The following is a 15,045-nucleotide window of genomic DNA, read 5'->3' as shown; positions in this document are numbered from 1 at the left end:
CATAAGTAAAACATACTCTTGTAGTCAGCACCTCCCTGTGCCCCCTTCCACTCAGCGCCCCTCCCCCAAGGGTAACCACTATTCTTTTAACATCATGATTAGTTTTTGCCTGCATTTGGCCTTTATAAAAAATGGAATCATAAAATATGTTCTCTTTTGGTCTGGCTTTTTTGGTCCAGCTCTATAGACGTTTCAGTTCATGTCAAATCAGCATGATTAATAGTAAACAATAAATCAGGTCTGGAGCTTTCTGAGATTTTATCCAGGATGCTGAATGCATCAGCAGTTTGTTCCTTTTTATTACTGAGTATTACTACACTGTATGAACATACCATATACCGGAATCTATTCATTCTCCTGTTGATGGACATTTGGGCAGTTTTTAGCTATTACGTACAGTGCTGTTATAAATGTTCTTGCGCATGTACATATACATTCTTAAAGAGCATCCATCTACATTTCTGGTAGGTATATAGGACATGTGTATGTTTAGCGTTAGTAAATACTGCTGAACAGTCTTCCGAAGTGGTCGTACCAATTTACACTTTCTACCAGAAGTGTGTGGGAGCCCTGCTGCTCCACCACCTTGCTGACACGTGGTATTCTGTCTTTTTTCATTTTAGACATTCTTGTGGATGTGCCCCAGCATCAAATTTTATATTTTTATTTTTATTTTTTTAAAGATTTAATTTTTAATTTATTTTTGGCTGCATTGGGTCTTCGTTGCTGCATGCGGGCTTTCTCTAGTTGTGGTGAGCAGGGGCTACTCTTTGTTGTGGTGCACGGGCTTCTCATTGCGGTGGCTTCTCTTGTTGCGGATCACGGGCTCTAGGCACACAGGCTTCAGCAGCTGTGGCTCATGAGCTCTAGAGCACAGGCTCAGTAGCTGTGGCTCACGGGCTTAGTTGCTCCGCGGCATGTGGGATCTTCCCGGACCAGGGCTCGAACCCGTGTCCCCTGCATTGGCAGGAGGATTCTTAACCACTGCACCACCAGGGAAGTCCTCAACATCGCATTTTCAAGGCTCTGGTTTTCTCGTTGTTTTCGAAAACTCTGAGAACACGGAAGAGCTCCAAAGATACTATCAGTGATACTATCAGACAAACAACTTCAGGTGTTACATCACAAATTGCATAAAGTAGTCTACAATAAGACAATCTTTTCTAGTTAAAAAAGAAAAGGTAATTCATTTGGCAATCCAGCTTATTAGCTGAATTTCTATAACTTTCTTGTGCAAACAGGGAGAAAAAAACCCCAATTTTTAAACATACATTAGTAACACGGTTCAGTCAGAGTAGCCCCGTGCATTTCGTAAGTGTCATACCAAACTTTTTTGGTGGGTTAGTGGCAGTGTCAGTCATAATTCCAAGTCATACTGAACGGCTGAGGAAGCCAGAGCCGCCGAGCCCAGAGGAGGGGAGATTAATAGGCTGGCTGCTCAGCATCTGTGTAGACACTGGAAGAGCACCCCACGCCTGAGGGAGGGACACGTTCAGCCTGGCCTCTGAGGGTGGAACTCCTAGTCACGATGAGTATTCAAGCTGAGGGCAGATGAACACATGTTCAGGGATGTTATAGAAGGGACTATGGTAAGAGTCAGGGCTGTTCGATGCTTTGTGACCCCCTAGAGGGGTGGGAAAGGGAGGGTGGGAGGGAGGCTCAAGAGGGAGGGCATATGGGGAGATATATGTATGCATATGGCTGATTCACTTTGTTGTACAGCAGAAACTAACAACATTGTAAAGCAATTATACTCCAGTAAAGATATATATATAAAAAGAATGTAAACAGTAATTACACTCCTGAAAAAAATCTATCCTATAAAATAAAAACATCAGTATATAAAGATAAAAAAAAAAGGAGGGCTGCAATAAGGGATCTACAAAGTTCTCTGCCAAATCCTCTAAGCTTAGCCAAGTAAACACATCCTTTGTATAAAAAATATCTAAATACCCCAAATAATTCTGTGAGGCAATATTGTACACAGTCATGTGAATATGATTCATTTTTTACTATAAATGTATATGACTTACCGTTTAAGAGTTTCTTTTCCTCATGATTGTCTGTACAGTGGTTTAGAAAAAAAGTTAGGTAAGAATATTGTAACATCAGAGAGAAGATCGGTTAATATTATTGAGTTAAAGATAACAGCCCTCTTCTTGAAGGGCTTTCTTCCGAGGCCTGAGGAGAGAAATAAGGCTGATAAACAGATGGCCTATGCTTTAAGTAAGAAATTTCATCTCTGAAGACTGCAGGCCATTTCTGCAGGCGTTTGTCTACCATTTCACTGGGCTTTTTCCTCCTTCTTTGGACATTTTTGTTCTAATATCTTGGTTAATTTCTTTAGAAAGCACATAAAGACCCAAGTTTTGTCCTTGTCATCATATTCTAAATTAGTCAAAACTATCCGAAGTTTATTAGATTACACTTTATATATGAAACATACATATTAACCCATAATAAGATAACCCTTATTATCTTTCCTATCTAGGTGAGCAGTTAAAATGATTATTATTACTCCAAATTTAAATGGCCAAAATGCTGAAAATATGTTAAGACTTTCACTTGTATATCAGTGCAATCAATCATTAGGGGTACAAGCCAGAAAAAAATTTAATGGGTATTTTCTTTCAGGATGGCAGCCAGCTCACAAATCTATATTATATTTTGATCACCACAAGTTTTATAACCATATGTCAAAATAAAACCCTCAGCAAGTGGCCAGAGTTTAAAAAAAAAAAAAAAAAAGAATGCCAAGCTAACACAAAATATTCAAGTAGTAAACTAAATTGATAGACATTAATTGTTAAGGTGACATCATCTTGTTTTGTAGAAAAAGAAACCAAAGTACGTATATCAAAGCTTTCAAATTTTTTTATGTTCTGATTTTCAATCAACCAGAGATCCCATAATTACTACCACTTCACTCACATGCTATAAAATACCCATGATTAAGGAGGTCAGATAACCATTCTTTTTATTTTCCCCTTTTTACCGAAATAAGTTTATAGCTGAAAGGGATCTTAACAACATACACCAAATTATCATCCGCTCCCCTCATTTAAGGCTGAAAATCAGAGGTCAGGACTTGAATGAACCCCACAGCTCTTTAGCAGCAAAGCCAAGATTAAACTTCATCTCCCCTGAAACTAAGTGCCATTTTTCTTAACATGCCATTGTGAGAGATAATACTTTCTGAAAAGACACAGGACCTAAAAACCATTTAAATTATGCCTCAAAATGAGCTTTGTTTTTCAACTGCCAGATGAAAATCTAGTCATTAGTTTGCAAGGGATCACTGATGTCCCTGCTTGCTGACTTACTTTCATATAATTTCATCTGTCTTTGCTACTGCAGTTGTGATCATTTGTTTTATCAATATCTTAGAACAAATAGCAAACTCACAGTAACATAAGTAAATTAAACCTAGTTTCAGTGTACAACATAGTTGGCAGTTTGATGAATCTCATTTATCATGTAAAACAACTTGTTTTTATCTAAGACCCTCACAGATTTTGAAAACTTGTCCCCAGGGAATTTGTTTCTAGGGAAAAAATATGTCATCTCATATGATTACTTCCTGTCTGATGTGAATTGATTTGAACCTGTCTGAACTTTATGGATCCTGCTAAGTTATTCATTTTTTTCTGAGTCTTTTTTTCTTTAATACAAGAAGCACCAGTAGGAAGAGAACATCTACCTAAATGATCTAAAATATCTTTAAAACTCCACTAGTGTACTTTTGCAACTCTTTTTGAAAACTGAGTCACAGAAATAAGTGAGACTATTTTTTTTTACTATTAAGCACATTTACATCAGAGTTACTCTAGGCACATGAGATACTTTCCTCTCTAACAAGAAATCTAACACTCTGTCCTGATAAGTAATTCCATCATTTGGTTGGCTCCATGGCCAAGAAAATTTGCATCTTCTTATAATATTGGTTAGACTGCATTACTCTGATCAGAGCCTCTGCTTTCTGGAAAGGTCAGAGTCCTTTAGAAGGCTGGAGCTGTGATCTATCAGCACTCAACTCTTCTTTGGTAAGAGGGCTGGTGACAATTTTTAATTGTGACCCCAATCTAGTTTACCTCTTCTAAGTGGAGCCACAGAAGGATCCCCTGGGATGAGGAAAGTTAAAAAACAAGCAAGCAAACAAACAAACCAACCCTGTCTTACTAGTATACTCATTCATTTAACAAATACCTGTTGACCATCATCTTAATAGGGATAGTGACACAATATGAAACCCTTTGGATAAAAAGTTAGGAAAATACGACTATATGTTCAGTTTGCTTATACATGCGTAAAGATGATTTGGAAGGATCACAATAACACGGTTACCTGCATCTGTGCACAGGAGGGAAAAGGGTAGGTGGGAGACAAAGGTATGACCATGGCACTTCTCATTCTGGAATCATGTGAATGCATTACTGAAAAAATTAAATGAACTAAATTGAAAACTTCAATATGGTCTTTTCAATATGATATGATAAATGTTTTAAAAGAGATCTATAGAAGGTGGTATGGAAGCACAGGGATGAGGGAGGGCATTGCTACTTGGAATTTGAAAGGACTTCATTGAGGAAATAATATTTTAGCTACATTTTGAAAATATGTATGCATTTGTCAGGAGGCCCTGAACAAAAACATTCTAGGAAGACAAACGCTGCACTTTTATATCTGAATGTCATATTTATCCGTAGCTACATACCCCATCTTCCTTTCTCACTCCAAAAGGCCGATGTCACGTAACCATCAGATAGAACCTCCGTCTTATTACCAGGGATCTTAGTCACAAAATCCAAAGTGTACCATTCCATGTTCCCTTTACTGCTTTGCCTGGCCAGAAGACTCCCTGGTTCTCTACAATGTGTTTAATAACCATTTTTCTCTAGAAATTCTTCCTCATCTCTAAAGAGAACTAACTCTTCATAACACAACTGAGGCCTAATTCTTGGTTTTGTTTCCAAAGTCATAAACTCATTTCTCAAATTCTATAAAATTTAATAATTTATGTATTTCTAAACTATCCTCTTTTACTCTCCTTAATTTATCTTTGTAAGTATCTTCTGAATCATCTTCAAATTTTGTACATCTCTCAAACTTCAAGGCCCAGAAGTTTACTCCTTATCCTAGAAGTAGTCTACCAGCAGAATTAAAATAAAGGTTTAATAGTTCAAACACATACTCTGAAAAATTCCAGGATTAAAAAGTTCTAAAAGTACCAGAGTATATAGTTAGTTATTCCTGGTCAGTTTTTCTCTCCACTATTCATTTAACTAATCACAGCAAATACTGCATTTTTAGAAGTTTGTATTTTCTGTTTTCAAGGCTATACTTGTCATTTTTTATTCAATTCTCCAATTTATTAGTTATTTTCTACTCTTGTCCTATCCTCAGAGGGATTAACCACTCCTTCCTTATTTGGTATTACCTATACACAAATATACACATGTTCAAAAATCATTTTTCAGGACTTCCCTGGTGGTCCAGTGGCTAAGATTCCATGCTCCCAATGCAGGGGGCCCGGGTTCGATCCCACATGCCGCAACTAAAGATCCCGCGTGCTGCAACTAAGACCCAACACGGCCAAATAAATCAATCAATAAATATTTTTAAAACAACACTTTAAAAACAATCATTTCTCTCTGAAAACAAAACAAATACTAACTTAAACCAAACACTGGCCAGTCACAATCATACAGCAAGACCCACTTCCTGCTCAGGCCTGCATCTGCCCCCTGACCAGGGACTTCTCACCCCCCATTTTTAATTACCTGTCCCTTATATCTTTCTGGCAGGAATCACTCAGACAGTGGGACCTATAGCACAAAAGCAAATGAATGCAGCCTGGCTGAGAAAGCAAATCTGCTCAGCCAGTAAAGTCTACTTCATCATGACACCCACCCCTTTCTCTCCACTAGTAACTGTCTTGCTTCCCCCATACTGAGCCTCTGAGCTTGTGTTCTGTCCACCCACTTGAGCCCTGAACTGTCCCCATTTTATCAATGAGGAAACGGTAGCTCCTAGAAGAGGGAACTTTGACTGACTATACAGAAGCTGACCTCCCAGCTGGCAGCCAGCCCACCCAATTAGTGATGACACTAATACCATCATTTTTAAGAATAAAAAACTAATTCATATATGAGGGTTTCTCCATGTCAGCACTAGGAACATTTGGGGCCAGATGATTCTTCGTCGTGGGAGTGTATCCTGTGCCTTGTAGGGTATTTAGCAGCACCCCTGACCTGTCCTCTACCCACGGGAATGCCAGTAGCATCTAGTTCAGCTGTGACAACCAAATCATCTCCAGACATTGCCAAATGTCCACTGGGGAGCAAACTCAACCCAGGTTAAGAACCACTGGCATATACCAAAGAGAAATACATTATTTGCAAGAGGATAACTTTAATGAGGTGATTTTCTGCCTTACAAAAGGAAGCACCCAGGATTTCTCTCAATGGTGGGCTTCTCCTAGTAAATAACTGTAGCCTTTAAGGAAGGTACATGTACCTACAAGCCTCAGGATCTTCTCTTTTAAACTGAGGGTGTTAGAACAGCTCTAAATCCCTCTTCCACCTCCAAAGTATTCTACTGATCTATGGTTCTAAGTGCTTTATAGTCAGCAAGTGCTTGTGAAAACTAAAAACATAAAGTATTAGAAGCCATGATAAAACAATGAGAAATTAAGAAGAAACATTCCTGACACTGGGCTATGCCATTAGAAAATGTGACTATTGGGCTTCCCTGGTGGCGCAGTGGTTGAGAATCTGCCTGCTAATGCAGGGCACACGGGTTCAAGCCCTGGTCTGGGAAGATCCCACATGCCGCCGAGCAACTGGGCCCGTGAGCCACAACTACTGAGCCTGCGCGCCTGGAGCCTGTGCTCCGCAACAAGAGAGGCCGCCACGGAGAGAGGCCCGCGCACCGCGATGAAGAGTGGCCCCCGCTTGCCGCAACTAGAGGAAGCCCTCACACAGAAACGAAGACCCAACACAGCCAAAAATAAAATAAATAAATTAACTAATTTAAAAAAAAAAAAAGAAAGAAGTTATTTAAAAAAAAAAAAAAAGAAAATGTGACTATTTTACAGAATGGCCATCAATAAAAACTCTACAAATAATGAATGCTGGAGAGGAGAGGATGTGGAGAAAAGGGAACCCTCCTATACTGTGGGTAGGAATGTAAACTGGGGCAGCCACTATGGAAAACAGTATGGAGGTTTCTCAGAAAACTAACAGTAGACCTATCATATGATCCAGCAATCCCACTGCTGGGCATGTATCTGGAAAAAACTCTAATTCAAAAAGATACATGCACCCCTATGTTCACAGCAGCACTATTCACAATAGCCAAGACATGGAAACAACCTAAATATCCATCGAGAGATGAGTGGATAAAGAAGATGTGGTACATATATACAATGGAATATTACTCAGCCATAAAAAAGAATGAAATAATGCCATTTGCAGCAACATGGATGGACCTAGAGATTATCATACTAAGTGAAGTAAGCCAGAACAAGAAAGACAAATACCATGATATCACTTATATGTGGAATCTAAAATATGACACAAATGAACCTATCTATGAAACAGAAAAAGACTCATAGAGAACAGACTGGTGGTTGCCAAGGGGGAGGGGGTGGGGGAGGGATGGAGTGGATGTTGGGTTTAGCAGATGGAAGCTTTTATATATAGAACTGGATAAACAACAAGGTCCTACTGTACAGCACAGAGAACTATATTCAATATCCTATGATAAATCATAATGGAAAAGAATATTAAAAAAAGAATGTGTATGTATGTGTGTATATATATAACTAAATCACTTTTCTGTACAGCAGAAATTAACACAATATTGTAAATCAACTATATTTCAATAAAAATATATATATATAAAGAAAATGTGACTATTTAAAAAATATATTAAAATTTTAAGAGTACATTTATGATCTGGAACAGTGCTGTCCAGAAGAAATATAATGCAAGCCACAAATATAATTTAAAATTTTCTAATAACCACATTAACAATGTACCAAGAAACAGGTCAAATTAATTTTAATAATATATTTTTACTTAATGCAACATATCCAGAATCTTGTCATTTCAACATGTAATCAATGTAAAGTTATTAGATATTTTACATTCTTTTTTTCATCCTAAATTTTGAAATGCAGTATTTTACGCTTGTAGCACATCTCAATTTGGAGAGTATTTCCATACTCAATAGCAGCCACATGTGGCCAGTGGCTATAATAATGACAGCAAAGGACTAAAAAAAGGGCAAAAAGAACATTTGTCATCTTTGCCAGAGAATGAAGTGTTCCACATAAATAATCAATAACTGAAGCTCACCTTTTCAAGCAAAGTTTCTCCCTTTATTCATTATTGATATCTTTCTAAAGCACAATACAAACCACAATACTTTTTAAACAAAGGATTATAAAAAACCCACTGATTCTTCTCTTGATAAGGACCCACTAGTATTATGTGTTTTATATTCTGACAATGTTAGCTCTTCTGTGTTCTTCCCAGATACCACTCCTACCCTAGAAGCCAGTAGATAAATGGAAAACTGTCCTCCCAGGACTGCTCAGCTGTGGGGATGCCTACAAAATGCTACTTCTGGCTCCTCCCTGCACTGGGGTCTGGCAGGTCACCCCACCTAAAAGATGGTGTCAAGGAGCTCGTATTGAAAGAAGCCCATATATAACATTTCTCTTCAGTATATCCATCACCCCCACAACCCCCTATAAATCCTCATGTCAGCAAGTCTCCACCTACTGTTCCCACTTCGTCTCTGTTTTCATCCTCTATTCCTACTTAATCTGTTTTCATCCTCTATTCCCACTTCATCTCTGTTTACACCTCTGTTCCCATTTCATCTAGAAGCTCTAGTTGTAGAGTGAACATAGTCTCTAGTTTGCTACAGTTACAGTTTACTGCCTGCCCCCTGTTGTCTCAGGATAACTATTAATAGAGGCTCCATTCATTCTCAAATCTGCCCCAGTTTGGACAATTACATGGTCACCCCATCTAATAGTTTCTATCCTTAAGTCTCACGCCAGCAGACTTCAAGGATCAATCTCTGCCTGTAGATGAAAGGCACAGGAGGTACTGTTAAAACAACATTCACTTTAATTATCATGAACATTCTTGACACATTAAACCTTTCTCTTTAGTTACTTTGTCCCCCTTTTTTTTTTTTTAACTATTTATTTATTTATTTATTTATCCATTTATTCATGGCTGTGTTGGGTCTTCGTTTCTGTGAGAGGGCTTTCTTTAGTTGCGGCAAGCGGGGGCCACTCTTCATCGCGGTGTGCGGGCCTCTCACTGTCGTGGCCTCTCTTGTTGTGGAGCACAGGCTCCAGACGCGCAGGCTCAGTAGTTGCGGCTCACGGGCCCAGCCGCTCCGCGGCATGTGGGATCTTCCCAGACCAGGGTTCGAACCCGTGTCCCCTGCATTGGCAGGCAGATTCTCAACCACTGCGCCACCAGGGAAGCCCCACTTTGTCCCTTTTATATGATCTACCAGTTCTGGTTAGCTTGGAGTTCAGACTGTATCTTGCTGGATCTTAAGTCTCTACTGTTCCAAAAAACCCGATCCATTTACTTGCAGTCAACAACTTTGCTGATTTGTAAAATTCTTGTCTTTGCTTCCTAATGCCTTGCAAGTTCTCTCACATCACTACCTGCTACTGGCTTCATCCTAGCAAAACACTTATAATCCAAAAAGGCTTTATAGTGAAACAGAGATTCATAAACATGTTCTCACATGCCCTGTCAATAATAATGATAATACTTAATTTTTCCCAGAAGCAGAGCCATTGTAAGACACATGCTGATAATTATAGGGATACAAAGGAATAGAAAATGTAAGCAGCCTCAGTATTGTAGGAGCAGAGGAGCAAAAGTAGCCACCACAGCAATAACCACTTCTACTATTCCCACCACCTGTTGCTTCTAATGCATCAGGTGGCTAGCAAACATTATTTAATCCTCACAATGACTTTGAGATGTTTCATTCTTAGACCCCATTTCACTGCTGAGCAAAAACACTCAGATCTGTTAACTGATGCTGAAGATCAACAGCTTATGAGTGTAATTTGAGGCGGAGATGAGATCTGAAGCCATGTTAGTTTCTGTGAAACTTGTGCTCTTTCTACGGATCATGCAGCCTCAGGAACCAATCCCAGGGCCAGAGACAGTGTGAAAAAGGAAACTTTTTATTTATGAATACACAGTATCTCAGAGTCCATTTCTCATTCTGGATAAGAAATATGTTTGCACTTCCCTGAACCAGGTGGTGAGAAGGAGAAGGAATATTCATTATGGTTTAGTTCTTCACCATTAGGATTTAGTCAGAAATCCCAGTTTCCTCAACCCTTCTGATTTTGGTTTCATAAATCTGTTTGTTTTTGTTAGTCTTAACTACCTTTATTTCATCCTTGTAACTGAATGACTTTAGGTTGTCAGTTGCTCTCCCTCAGAACTTTCAAGATACTGCTCTCTTTGTCTCCTATTGACGTTCTAGTAAATTAGCAGTAACAGCCAGTAAATTACACTAGTAAATTAGCTGTCAATTTACTAATCACTGGTTTGTTAGTAAACCTATCTCTCTCTGGCTGTTGTCTTTGGTGTTCTGCAGTTTTACCATGAATAGTCTATGTGTGGATTTCTTTTTATTTATCTTGATTGGGGATTTGCTGAACTTGCTAAATCTGAGATCTGTGATTTACCAGTTCTGGAAAAGTCTCAGCCATTCAGATGTTGCCTCTTCCTCATTCTCACTACTACTTCCTTCTGGAAATCTGATGACAAGTGTTAGATCTTATTGCTCTATCCTCCGCGTCTCTTGCATATTTTTCTATCATTTTGTTTCTATGCACCACGTTCTGGTCAACGTCTGCTGCTCAGTCGGGCAGTTCACTCAACTCTTCTACTACGTCTAAACTCTAACTATTCATGCTACGCACTTTTTAATCTCACCAGCTCCATTTTTCATTTCTAGGAGTTCTATTTTTTTTTCAATTTTACGTGATTATTTTAGCAGTCTCTTGCTTTACTCATGTTACCAATTCATTCTTATTTTCCTAATCACTTCAAACATAATTATTTTTATTCATAATTATTTTTATAATTACTTGTATACAAATAATAAAGTCCAAGGGGTGAAATTCTGCTTTTGTTTCTGCTGACTTGCTTCCTCAAGTGTTGTTTAATTTTTCTACTGTACACTAATAACTGGTGATGTGTCCCTGTGGGAATTTTAAGGGTTTTAGGTTGAAAGTTTGTTCCACCATTAAAAATGTGTACATAAATCTGCCAAGCAGGCAGGGAAACCGGTAATGGGAGACCATCTTATTTCTCGGTTTGAGGTTTCTAAGACCACATAGGTGGTATATATATTTGAATTCCCAACTCTTACGTGGGCAAGACTGTGGTTACAAATTCTCAAAAGAGATTTCTCTTTCCTCTCTTCCATCACCTCATAAACAAGGTCAAGGCAGACTATCCTGACATCTCCCTTTGTTGTTGCACAGATTTCTTTTCAAGCCTTCCCATTTCACTGATCATATAGACTTCAAGAGTCAAGCCACAGGCAGGGATCTCAGCTCCAACTCCCTGCCTTTACAGACCCAAGATCCGGTCTCCCATTTCCTATGTGACCATTAAAATTCCCATGTGGCTCTACGTTCCAAGTATCTGATAAGTGCTTTGGGGAAATGAAGGCATCAGAACGAGCTTATCATCCTGGACTGCTGCTTCTAGCACCCTCCTTTTTTTTTTTTTAATTAAATATCTGGGGACTTCCTTGTGGAATCTGCTCATTTCAAACGGTGTTTGTCGTATTTGATGAAACATTTTGAAGATGATCTGTCTTTCATTTCCAGGAAGGAAGGAAGGAAACCGGAAAAGTCCTTTTATTAATTTCATGTCTCCTATGACACAGAAACCTAAGGAGCTGGCACACTTTCTGACCACGCTGAACGGTATTACAGAGAAGCACACGACCTTTAGTACCGGACTGTGTAAACAAGATATGTAATGTTCAGGATGAGGTAAAACTAGTCAGTCAGAAGTTTTCATTAAGAACATGGCCCCTGGGCTTCCCTGGTGGCGCAGTGGTTGAGAATCCGCCTGCCAATGCAGGGGACACCGGTTCGAGCCCTGGTCTGGGAAGATCCCACATGCCGCGGAGCAACTAGGCCCGTGAGCCACAACTACTGAGCCTGCGCGTCTGGAGCCTGTGCTCCGCAACAAGAGAGGCCGCGGTGGTGAGAGGCCCGCGCACCGCGATGAAGAGTGGCCCCCACTTGCCACAACTGGAGAAAGCCCTCGCACAGAAACGAAGACCCAACACAGCCATAACTAACTAAATAAATAAATAAATAAAACTAAAAACTTAAAAAAAAAAAAAAGAACATGGCCCCTGCTGGCAGTGAATAGGTGAACTCAGGAGCAATTAAGAGAAGAAAGGGATTTGTTTACAAAAGTAAACTGGTTTGGAAGAACTGCCAGACACTAAAGTTCAAACTAGTTTGCTTTTGGTATACACGCAGACCTCGTTTTACTGTGCTTTGCTTTACTGCACTTCACGGATACTGCGTTTTTTAAAATTGAAGGTTTGGGGCAATCCTGCATTGAGCAAGTCTATTGGTGCCGTTTTTCCAACCGCATTTGCTCGCTTCATGATTCTAGGGCACGTTTTGGTAATTCTGGTAATATTTCAAAGTTTTTCATCATTATTGTATTTGTTATGGTGATCTGTGAGCAGTGACCTGATGTTACCATTGTAATTATTTTGAGGCACCACAAACTGCACCCACATAAGACTGCAAATTCAATTTATAAATATGTGTGATCTGACTGCTCCATCGACTGGCCATTTCTCCATCTCTCTTCCTCTCCTTGGGCCTCCCTATTCCCTGAGACACAACAATCTGAAATTAGGCCCATTAATACAACCCTACAGTGGCCTCGAAGTGTTCAAGTGCATGGAAGAGTCCCACGACTCTCACTTTAAATCAAAAACTAGAAATGATTAGGCTTAGTGAGGAAGGCATGTCAAAAGCCAAGACAGTCTGAAAGCTAGGCCTCTTATACCAAACAGTCGGCCAAAGTGTGAATGCAAAGGGAAAGTTCTTGAAGAAAATCAAAAGTGCTACTCCAGGAAAGCAAAACAGCCTTACTGCTGACATGGAGAAAGTTTTAGTGATCTGGACAGAAGATTAAACCAGCCACGACATTCCCTTCAGCCAAAGCCTAATTCAGAGCAAGACCCTAATCTTTTCAATTCTATGAAGGTCGAGAGAGGAGAGGAAGGTACAGAAGAAAAGTATGAAGCTAGCAGAGGTTGGTTCATGAGGTTTAAGGAAAGAAGCCATCTCTATAACATAAAAGTTCAGAGTGAAGCAGCAAGAGCTGATGTAGAAGCTGTAGTATGTTATCCAGAAGATCTAGGAAGATAATTAATGAAGGTGGCTACACTAAACAACAGATTTTCAATGTAGATGAAACAGCCTTCTACTGGAAGAAGATGCCATCTAGGACCTTCATAGCTAGAGAGGAGAAGTCAATGCCTGGCTTCAATGCTTCAAAGGACAGGCTGACTCTCTTGTTAGGGGCTGATGCAGCTGCTGACTTGAAGTTGAAGCCAGGGCTCACTTAACCATTCTGAAAATCTTAGGGCCCTTAAGAACTATGTTAAATCTACTCTGCCTGTGCTCTATAAATGGAATAATAAAGCACATCTGTTTATAACATGGTTTACTGAATATTTTAACCCCACTGTTGAAAACTACTGCTCATAAAAGAAAGATTCCTTTCAAAATGTTACTGCTCACTGACAATGCACCTGGTCACCCAGGATGTCTGATGGAGATGTTCAATGAGATTCACGTTGTTTTCACGCCTGCTGACACGACATCCATTCTGCGCCTTGTAGATCAAGGAGTCATTTAGACTTTCAAGTCCTATTATTTAAAAAATACATTTTGTAAGGCTATAGCTGCCACAGATAGTGACTCCTCTGATGCATCTGGGAAAAGTCAATTGAAAACCTTCTGGAAAAGAGTCACTATTCTAGATGCCATCAAGAACATTCCTGATTCATGGGAACAGGTCAAAATATCAACATTAACAGGAGATTGGAAGAAGTTGATTCTAACCCTCCTGGATGACTTTGAGGGGTTCAGGACCTCAGTGGAGGAAGTAATTGCAGTCATGGTAGAAACAGCAAGAGAACTGGAATTAGAGGTGGAGCCTGAATATGTGACTGACTTGCTACAATTTCATGATAAAACTTGAACAGATGAGGAGTTGCTTCTTATGGATGAGCAAAGAAAGTGGTTCCTGAGACGGAATCTACTCCTGGTGCAGATGCTGTTAAGATTGTTGAAATGACAACAAAGAATTTAGAATACTACAGAAACTTAGCTGATAAAGCAGCAGCAGCGTTTGAGAGGACTGACTGATTTTGAAAGAAGTTCTACTGTGGGTAAAATGCTACCAAACAGGTCTGCATTCTACAGAAAAATCGTCATGAAAGGAAGAATCAATCAACGTGGCAAACTTCACTGCTGTCTTATCTTAAGAAGTTGCCACGGCTACCCCAATTTCAGCAGCCACCACCCTGCTCAGTCAGCAGCCATCAGCATCAAGGCAAGACCCTCCACCAGCAAAAAGATTATGACTCTCTGAAGGCTCAGATGATGGTTAGCTTTTCTCAGTAACAAAGTGTCTTTAAATTAAGGTATGTACATTGTTTTTTCAGACATACTGCTATTGCACATTTAATAGACTGGAGTAGAGTGTAAACATAACTTTTATGTGCACTGGGAAACCAAAAAATTCATGTGACTTGCTTTATTGCAATATTTGCTTTATAGCAGTGGTCTGGAACTGAACCTGCAATACTTCCGAAGTATGCCTGTATGCATGTACTGCTTATTTGTTTTATAGCAAGAGAAAGAAAAAATCCTTTTTGAGCCTCTGTTACATTCATGCTAATTTACTCACATTAATTCTTAGCCCT

At 39.4% G+C, this 15,045-nt stretch overlaps 1 protein-coding gene across 5 annotated transcripts in view; it reads right to left on the bottom strand.

Annotated features, from left to right (window-relative positions):
* Positions 1–15,045, bottom strand: part of LOC133102019 (cytochrome b5 reductase 4) — an 86,946-nt gene that overhangs the window by 38,172 nt on the left and 33,729 nt on the right. For 4 of the 5 annotated variants that reach the window (XM_061206932.1, XM_061206934.1, XM_061206935.1 and 1 more), the window contains exon 5: positions 2,034–2,063. The exons of the other annotated variant lie outside the window; for it this stretch is intronic. In XM_061206932.1, coding sequence (XP_061062915.1) covers positions 2,034–2,063 — 30 coding nt within the window. The remainder of the gene's footprint in view (positions 1–2,033; positions 2,064–15,045) is intronic. 5 annotated transcript variants of the gene reach the window in all.

Source organism: Eubalaena glacialis, chromosome 12, assembly GCF_028564815.1.
Source record: "Eubalaena glacialis isolate mEubGla1 chromosome 12, mEubGla1.1.hap2.+ XY, whole genome shotgun sequence".
NCBI classification, from domain to species: domain Eukaryota; kingdom Metazoa; phylum Chordata; class Mammalia; order Artiodactyla; family Balaenidae; genus Eubalaena; species Eubalaena glacialis.
This window is presented reverse-complemented; position numbering and strand designations above follow the sequence as displayed.